This window comes from Panthera onca, chromosome A2, assembly GCF_046562875.1.
Source record: "Panthera onca isolate mPanOnc1 chromosome A2, mPanOnc1 haplotype 2, whole genome shotgun sequence".
In the NCBI taxonomy this organism is placed as follows: domain Eukaryota; kingdom Metazoa; phylum Chordata; class Mammalia; order Carnivora; family Felidae; genus Panthera; species Panthera onca.
This window is the reverse complement of record NC_138340.1, coordinates 43,648,628-43,658,743: the sequence shown is the minus strand read 5'-3', so window position 1 is coordinate 43,658,743 and position 10,116 is coordinate 43,648,628. Positions and strand designations below refer to the sequence as shown.

The 10,116-nt window shown below is 34.5% G+C and overlaps 1 protein-coding gene across 2 annotated transcripts in view; it reads right to left on the bottom strand.

The window, feature by feature from the left end:
• Positions 1–6,028: 6,028 nt before the first annotated feature.
• Positions 6,029–10,116, bottom strand: part of CNTN6 (contactin 6) — a 283,185-nt gene continuing 279,097 nt past the window's right edge. For both annotated transcript variants that reach the window (XM_060631587.3, XM_078442810.2), the window contains exons 21-23: positions 8,669–8,781; positions 7,748–7,916; positions 6,029–6,906 (exon numbers count right to left, since the gene is read on the bottom strand). In XM_060631587.3, the coding sequence (XP_060487570.2) occupies positions 6,806–6,906; positions 7,748–7,916; positions 8,669–8,781 (383 nt within the window). In that variant the 3' untranslated portion in view covers positions 6,029–6,805. The remainder of the gene's footprint in view (positions 6,907–7,747; positions 7,917–8,668; positions 8,782–10,116) is intronic.

The window sequence follows — 10,116 nt, the reverse complement described above, 5'->3', positions numbered from 1 at the left end:
GACACTGTGGGTGTCACTTCCTAGCTTGACTGTATAATTCTCAGAGTCATGTCTCTACAGACAAACTTATGAGTATTTTTCCCAGTGATAATCTTCCAAGGGAAGGAGAAGGTTTTTCATAATTCTGTGTTATTTTCTATTAAAAATATTGTCCTTTAAATTGTTTTCAATTTTAGAAGACTGAAAAAATATTTTATATGCGGATATAGTTACATCAATTATACATCACACCAAATTATAACATTGTTAAGATGGAAGCTTCACTAAAAGACAACATTATTATGGTAAACTTTACCACTTTTATAGGAGCAGTAATGAGATTCTATCAGTTTATGCCCACAATGTATGCACAGTAATTTATGCCTCCTTTTGGTTGTTTGTTCATCCAGAATCTATTTTTTGAGCAACTATTGGATGTCAGACTCTCTACTGATGTGATGGATACAATAGGGGATATAAAGGTAAGGTCCACCTCTTCTGGAACTCATTTTATAGAAAAATGGGACAAGAGGTTAATAATATAATATAATAAAAACATAATGTATACTAATATATAAAATAATTTATATGATATATGATACATAATGTGACATAAGGTAATGTGAAATAATAGAAACCATAGGAAGTTTTCTGGTGAAGAATATTAATTTCAGATAGACACATCCAGGATCTTAATTTTTATCAACAGGTATGAAGTTAACATTAATTTCTCTTCTGTCCATTAATAGCAACAGGTTTTAGGCAATCAAGTTATCTTTAACTAGTTACAATACATTTTTCAGCAATCATCTAGCTTGAAATACAAATTGATTCTAAACATTGATCCAAATAATTTAAACCATATCCCTGCTTTACTTTTAAGAGTCTCTTCAGAAATAGCTATACTCTCTTAAGAATGTAGAAGGATGAAATTAGTCCCATGTGAGTTTGCAAGTCTAAATATAACAATAATTTAGGATGACAACACTTTCACTTTTAAACAAATAAGAAAAAAAGATCTGATTCAGAAGGCCAGTAATATATTCAATTATGCTTTGCTGTCATCAGAAAATAGGCTGAAATTAATCTGCTCAAAGTTCGGAGATTTTATAACTACTGCACTTAAAGGTAATAAAAGTTGCCTAGAATCATTACTGTTAGTATCTAAAGCCCTTGAGAATACTTGAGGTTTGTTATGAGTAAATATCATTTGAGAAACAAATTCTGTTGCTATGACATTTACTTCACAAGCTGAAAATTCCATCATGGATGGATGTAGATTATTTTGTTTGAATGAAAATTATTTAGTCCATGCAGGCCAATATGAATTTGACTAACATTTCAGTATCTCAAAATTATTACCTTTCGCACTTTCCAATTACTGTTTTCCTCTAGGCATGGTACCTGGTCTCAGCCACTAATGTATACTTTTTCAAAGTGCCATTGCAAAAAGTCAATATACTTCTGGGAAAAAATTATCATAATAAAAATCATTAGAATTTATGAAGTGCATTCTATCTTCAAAGTGATTCATAAACATTAATTAATCACCATCCAAGAACAGGTACCTACCCAACACACCATTTGGTTCCAGGAATACATGACAAATTTGCCATGATTTCATCCAGCATGCTTTTATAGGGACAGGGTCTTTGATAGGGACAGGAAGCAAAACACATCATTACATCAGGATTTCTTTTCTCTCTCATTGAGCTGCAACTTACTGCCTTTATTTAAAGTCATCATATTTTCTTCTCTCCTGAGCTTTGCTCTGGACAAGATAAATATCTTCTAAGATATGCCTAACCAGATTGTAAAGTACATGTTTCTCAAAACAGGATCCTTATTCTTATGTTTTCTCGAAACCACTATATTCCAAGATTTTTTTTGTGTGTGTATTACTTCTTTTAAGAATATATTATTTACCCACCAAAATCTGGACTTTAGGTCAGCTTACTATTTTAGTCAGGCTTATAAAAGAAAAATACTTAGTTTCCTAAGGAAAATGGGGAAAAACAAATCTCCCTAACAGTTGGATGCATAAATCTGTCCAGAAAGGAAAATATGTGTTGTAAGAATCATTCTCTCTGCCCAGGACTGTACCAAGTGCTGTCAAGAAGAGGAATATTAAAAATAATGGAGCAGATAAATTTACCTTTTTATAAAAATTCTCTTGCTATGTAAAGAAAAGAACTCCTAACAACTATTATTTATAATTTCATGAAAGAAAATAAATGTTCATATGGAAAAGTAGAAAGAAAATAACTTCCAAATTAAAAATAAATTAATGTTTATCTATTTTTGAGAGACAGAGATAGAGTGCGAGCAGGGGAGGAGCAGAGAGAGAGACACAGAATCCGAAGCAGGCTCCAGGCTCAGAGCTGTCAGCACAGAGCCCGATGTGAGGCTGGAACTCATAAACTGGGAGATCATGACCTGAGCCGAAGCTGGATGCTTAACTGACTGAGCCACCCAGGTGCCCCTCAGGTTTTAAAATAATGAAGAAATTCAGGATTTTTGTATTTTTTCTACATTATTATCTTAATTATATTAATAGCTTGTTATGTAAGGATGAACAGACTTTCTAGGCCTGTGGTTTATATATACAAACAGTAATTCCATAGAACACAGCACCTTGCTATTCAACGCATACAGAATTAGACCCTGACATACAAATTTTAGGTCAATAGACCAAGCCAAAGTCACTAATTTGATGGTAATGAGATAAAGAAGTTTAAAAAAAAGATAAACTAACCATCAATTATTTTAAAACTTTTGATTTTCTCAGAAGAATAAAGCTTTAAGTAATGATAATAATTGAATTGATTTTTATAAAGTAACATACTCTTTTTTGTCAAGTAATTTTATTTTAAAATTGAACATGTAAAGCAAACCAGTATTCATGTTCAACTTCATGTCATCAAAGAGTGGACATTTCACCACATAAAGCAAAAAAATGTGTAACCTCTCAAATAGTTCACAAATTATTCATTATTAAAATCTCATCACACTGTATGAATTTTCTCATTTTGCCCTGAACAATGAAAGTTTTATCACAGCTTTGCACTTGGGGACCTCTAAAACACAGCAGCAATTCTCAGTGGAGAGCAGAGATGGGTCAGAATCTCTAAGGGTTCTTTGTGACTTGAAAAAGCATACTCAATTTAATCATTGTTTTAGTAATGAAAATTCAATTAACTCAGAGTTAAAGAAAAGCTCAAGAAAGCTCAACACAATCATTTAGGCTAGTGAAAATATAGAAATAAATTGGAAAAGCTATATAGAGTGTGTGTGTGTGTGTTGTGAAAGGTAATGAAACACTGTCTTATACTAAAAGAAGTCAACTATGCAGCTTGATAGAGAATTGCAAGGTTTTAAAGGAACTCAGAGATCTTGTAATCCAACATCTCATTTTACAGATGAAGTAACTGAGAAGAATATTTCAATAATTGCATGTCAAAAGTTTATAAGGTTAGAATTTAATTATTTGAAATCATCAAAAACAGCAGAGTGATGGTTAATTTTATGTGTCAACTTGCCTGGACTGCAGGGGTTCCAGATATTTAGTAAAACAATATTCTGGGTATGTCTGTGAGGGAGTTTCTAGAAGAGCTGAACATTTGAATCAGTAGATGGAGTGAAGAAAATTGCCCTTCCCAATTTGTCAGGGCCTCATCCAGTCTGCTGAAGGCCTGAATAAAATAAAAGGCTATGGAAGAAAGAACTGTTTCTCTGCCTGACAGTCTTTGCTCTAGAACATTCATCCTCCCCTGCCTTCGTACTCAGACTCAAAACAGAAATTATACCATGGGTTCTTCTGGTTCCCAGACTTGGATTGGAACTATGCCATTGACTCTTCTGGGTCTGGAATTCTTTGCTTCCATAATTGCATAGCAATTTCTTGTAATCTTTCTCTCTATATATGTGTATACATGTTTGCAACTGTGTAACACACACCTACTCTCTCTCTCTCTCTCTCTCTCTCTCTCTCTCGGTTCTGTTTCTCAGGAGAACCCTGATTAATTCAAGTACTGAGTTCAACAGTGATGCGATTACCAAATTGTTGATTTCTGTTGAATTAAATATGTAGTTCTATAGCAAAAAAAGTAATAAGTATGGCATTTGGGGAGTGTATACAAGTTGACATCTCAAGATGGAGTCTAGACTGATAACATACAGAGGCTTAAAAATAGTAGATTCACTTAGGAGAGAGAATGATTATTTTATCACATTTGAAATCCAAATAGAATCCATACCACCTCTCACCGTATTTGCTATTAAAGGTAGCAAGTCCTCTTATGGGCCACCTCCTGGTGTACAGTTAGAAAACAGACACTGACCTAGAGGATTTTAGTGTGAACAATAGAAGAGAGGACATGGGGCTGATTTGAACTTCACATTACCTGGCAGCCCAGAGCTTTATAGGGTCGTAAATCTGCTGTGTCAAGTCTCCTAACCCTTATTCCCTTTTCCTCCTTGAGCTGTTTCCAGGTGCAACCACATTTCTTCTCCTTCCTGTAAGAATTATGAAAATAAGTTATCATGTTTATAACAGTTTCTACCAGCAATAAAGGGGTCCACTGGAAATATTTTGTAAATGTTGGGAGTACACACATCACACAGAATGTCTTCCTGAATTGGATTAGTGGAATCATCACTGGTTCCATTCTTTAGTGCCATTTGGTTTCCAGAGTAGGTGGACTACTCGTTTTTCTTGCAACTTTTTTGGATTTTGACATAAGCACAGGCTGAATTTGTTAGCATAGTCTATTGGGCACTTAAGGAAATATAGTAACGTGTTTCATTAGGGGTTTAATTCATAGCGGCAGATGACAGCAGCTCTATTTGTTGAAAACTTGCAATGTGGAATTCATTACACTCAACATTTGTGTGCGTTATGTCCTTTAATCCTGAAAATAGTGATGTGAGGATGTTAAAAGATGTGTCCAAGGCTTCACTTAGTGTAGAAATTTAAGTAAATCAAGAGCCAAAACAAATGCTATTTAGTATTAACACCAAATTATATTCCAAAAATTTTAGTATGGGTTGATAAATAATAAATAGTAGACATTGAATAATGTATAGTTTTAAACCTCCAACAATTGTGAATTAAAGCACAACTGCAAACCTATAAGAGTTATTGATAAGAACTGCCTTAGCCTTCGGACTCACACATACAGCTATGTATCCAATTCACTTAATCAGTAGAAACAAAAATCTCATAGTATATTTAACTCTCAGTCTCTGCTTTGTGGAGGAAGACACAAATCTTGTCTCTCACTAAGTTGAGAAAACCATTGAGACCTTGTGCCGCTGGTATTTCTGATCAATACAGATGTATCTTGGACAGGCAGCTGTTAACATGAGTGTGCCAAACAACATTTGCTCTTGCTTATTTATTTTGCTCCCTCAAAGCACAGCCATATCTTAGGGCATGGAGGAGAATAAGGCTCATTAATTTGTACTGTATGCTTGACACACTATTCAGGCAGGGAGAAATTCTGAACTATGAAAAGTCATTGTCCATCTGCTCCTGACTATACTGGGTATTTTAAATAGCTCTAAAATACATTAGAAATGAAAAGAACAAAATCCAATTTTGAGGACTGTGTGATTTGAGGGTTGTGAGGATAATTAAAATATTTTCAACATAATTAAGAGGTTACACCATATGAAGAAGGCAGAACTAGGGTGGCCATTTCTCAACCCTAGCTCCGTAGGACATCAAGACTGGCTAGGAGCTAGTGCAAGCTGCCAGGAGGCCAAACTCCTTAAGGCTGTTTGTGAAGGAAATGGATGGCCACATAGAATGGCACTGTCCCACTCATTAACCTTACCTTCACCCAGACTGCTTTCTCCAGAATGCGGATCCAAGAAGTAGAGCCACTGACTGAAATAGGTTCACCTTACAGAAGAGCCAACCCACAAAAATCTTTATAAGACTTGGACAATGTAGGACTATTTTCATAGTTGCAGAGAAGATTGGCTATATATATATGTGTGTATTTATTTATCATAGATGTATTTATTATATGAAAAAAAGGCCACATGCATTGCTCACAATTTGTAATAATTACCTGAGACTTGTTCATGCAACTTTTTTTCTTAGGAGATTTCAAAATTGATTTAAAAAATTAAATTTTGCTGTGAGAAACTGCCTATGATATACCAGACTTGTTAAATTGTTTTAGATGGTTGCTTCTTCCCCTTCTTTTCTTTTTCTTTACCATAAGGCACTTTCTCCTGCCACTATTATTACTGGGATTCTTAGGAAAGTGAGTTGAAAAGAACATCATGTATATACATATATTACTGGGTACAAATATTTCCTGGCCTCACCTCATTCAGATGTAAAAGCACATCACGCTTTGGAAAAGCTTACATTTTTAAAGAGTCCCAACTGTAAACAAATAATTACATTTTATTCCAAGTAGGGTGAACATTTTTAATAGTTACCTAAATTGCCTGGAGCATGTAAAAATATACATATTTTCTATGATAACTCAAATCTATTTCATATTTATCATCATCATCAAGGGGAGTTATTTATACTTTCCATATAAGTCACTTAAAAGCCACAGCAGTTACAACTCCACGGATCATTTGGCACTTTCAGAATATATGAAATCATGTGTGAACTTTAAAGTTCAAAAGTGTTTAAAACTGTTTTATTAATGTACCATAGATATTTACAAGATCTTAATAATATACATTTTTTTTCTTTCCAAACAAGTCTGTATTAATGATGTATTTTGTGATAGGGGCTGGAGAGCCTATTTACAGAGTGATTTGCTTTCAAAAAACTCTCAAAGATTTATGGTTTTATTCATCGTATAAGTGGCTGAATTGCAAAACAGTAAAAAATGATGACAATTGACAGGAAACAGACGCTAGGTTCTAAGACTGGAACTCCTCTGGAACTCAAGCCTGCAAAATATAAAAATAAAATGAAACATCTTGAGAAAAAAATACAATTGCTTGTTAGATTAATTTTCAAGACCTAAAATGCATACTATCATTTGTCTTCTAATAACATGTTTTAGTATACTACTTTTGTTTATATTATATACAAGGAAGTGTCTTTAGTCCTCTATCCTAGGCTATGTGTTTTAAATGTAAAAATGAAAAAGGAAAATGCTTAAATTGACCAAGTCTGATGGAAGGGCAGATTAGGATTTGCCAACATGTGGTGCCTGATGATTTCACTGAGGCCCAACTTTAAGCAAGTGATTCATCTGAAGCAAAAATAACAAATCTTATTATGTGCTAAATTCAACTGAATGGTGTGACCTGCTTAGAACACTGTATGGAGAGGATCTGAGATTTGGGACTCAGCTCCCTATGCAGGCCATGATTGATTAGTGATGTCTGCAATGGATATGGGAATAGGAGTATAAGTACATGTGTTTCATATTTTCTGTCCCTGCTCCAAGAAGCCTGTGAAAACCCACAGAAACACTTACTGATTTTTGTACCAAGAGAATTAATTATGTACCAACGACACACAGTTGTGTGTTTTCTTTTCTTTTTGAGATTCAAATGAGGAAACATGAAACTGTTTGTAATAAGTATGCATGTTGCAAATTTGAGGAATTATTTAAAGAAAGATTGACTCATCACCTCTTGTTCACAACTGAAAATGGAAACACAGACCTTTTATTTTTTCACCCAACATTCAAACAAGAATTGGAAAGCTTCATAGAGCCTAGATTTCAGGCTGCAGCTGTCCAGATTCAAAATCTACAACAGCGATGGTGATTCAACTTACTTGACATTTTTGGAATCCTAATTTCTTCACTGCTGCTTCCATCCCCACCATCACTAACTGTTCTTATTTCAATCAAGTAGTCTTCTTCAAACGGAACCAGAAGCTCAGCCGATGTATTGTTTGTTTCCAAGATATGTGTTTTACTCTGTCTGTTTTGCCGATACAGAATCTAAATAAAATAGTGAATCGAAGTTAAAAGGACATGTTGCTTTTTTAAGGTCCAGACGCTCTTATGGAACACTCTACAATGTATCATTATAAATGCTGTCCTCCTTGAATGGAAATATCTAGTCTATGCCTTTTCCTTAAATTTAGGCATTAAAACAAAAACAAAAACAAGAACAAAAACAAAGATTTTGTCTTTGGCCAATGCTTCTGAAATGACAATAGATTTATCTCAATTAAATAGCTTGAGGCTATTACCTTTGGAGCTTGCTGTGAAAAGTCACTGGTTAGTTTGGACCCATTTCAAATACTGGATATATGCATTTGCTAGGAGATGATGTCCATTACCAGTGATAGAAATAATTTTCTGTGGGTATTTGGCTATACTCTTGTTAGATTCCTTTTATATTGTTAAGGCTTACATGCCACTGCAGCCTAAGTTCTAGAAATTCTATTTGAGTATATTCGTAGATTTCATTCTCATCTACCTTACTACTCACACACACCATCATCTTATGGCAAGGGGGAGTCGCTTGAAGAAAAACTTTATTCTTGTTGTACCATGATACATTAGTGTCCACAGCATATAAAAATTTTCAGTGAAGAATTTGAAAGAGGCAATGTTAAGCATTTTTCAAATAAGTTTTAAAGATTCCTGTATTTTCATATGTATAAATTTGTTTCTTATTTGGTTGTGACATTCTTGGTTCCTTAGTAATTTAATTGATATTATTAAGGGAGAAAAAAAATACTCACCTTGTAGCCCAACACTTCAGACTCATTTTCCATGTTTTTTACATGTTCCCAGTTCAGGCATAATTTAGAGTTTGTCAGCTTCCAGGCAATGTTAGCTGGTGGTTGGCTTGGTGCTTTAAAGAGATAATCAAAGATCCAAATGAATATTAATTAGCTCGTGGTTACTGTATGGCCCATCAACATGAAAAGGGAAAATAAGTCCTGGATGATTATCATAGCAGAAGCACAACTTTTTTCAGTGTCATTTGAAATATCATACTAATTCTAATCAGAATAAGCAAATTCATTTAAATTCTGGTCATTTGGGAATGTGTTTGTGACAAACTTATGAATTAATAATGGCTTGTTACATGCCCAGTATTAATGTATTAATCATTGCTTTTGAATTGGTTTACTTTACCAATATATAACTAGATGGAGGGCTCTGTTATCTAGTGTTCCATGTGGTCATCAATCAAAGAGCATGTCAAGCAAACTCAGGCTACAAACCCTTTATACATATCAACACAGAGGTTACTTCCTAGCAGTCTTTTCCATTTTAATCTTGCATTAGTTAGGACTCTGACTTTAAGTAACACAACAAACTCAAGATACTATAAGCAAAACAGTAAGAGATTATGAAGGATACAGGGGAATCTCTTAGAACTCATGGCAAAATGCAAAAAAGCTTTAAGAGGGACAAAACAAAAATGTCAAAAAGCCAAGAAGTTCTTTCTGCTTCCCACCGTTGTGTCTGCTGCATGGTCATCTTACTGTAGATGCTACAGATCTCTTTGTCATTCTCAGCGTATGCAGCAGAAATCGTGACTGTTCTCCATATCTGACATTTGAAATCTACTCTGTTCAGAAATAGTCCATGCTAGAAGCCCCAGGAAAAAATGAGGATTGATTGCCCTTGGCCATGTCTATTGCACTCTAATCAATTGTAGCTAAATACTAAGAAAAATGCATGTCATTGAATATAGAGCTGTTCGGAAACCCAGAAAAGAGAAAATAATTACAAACTGGGGGATCATCCCAAAAGGTGTTTACTCTAAATCCAAAATGCAGTTTTTAGTTCCCAGAAATTAAGGTTGTCTAGGAGAAAGGTGGTAAGTAGTAAGAGAAGATGGTCTTCGAATCAGCCTTCTAAGGGCAATAATGGATCTAGTCCAACTGTAGAATTTTACATACAAGAAAACTAGAGTCCAGGTTGGTGGTCCAGTTATCCAAAAGCAAGCAGTTAAAGAGTGGCTGAGTCACATCAGAATCCCATTCTCTTGATTTCTAAGCCAGTGTTCCTCCATGACAACATGCTGCTTTTCAAAGATTTGAGTCCACATGATTATTTTTGAGATTTAGGAAACTGGAGAGATTAAAAATAATTTAGCTGGAAAGCAGAGGCAAAGATAAAACTACCCAGCAAGATGTTTTTGGCATCTTATTTGAATTTGTGAGGCTGAATGAGC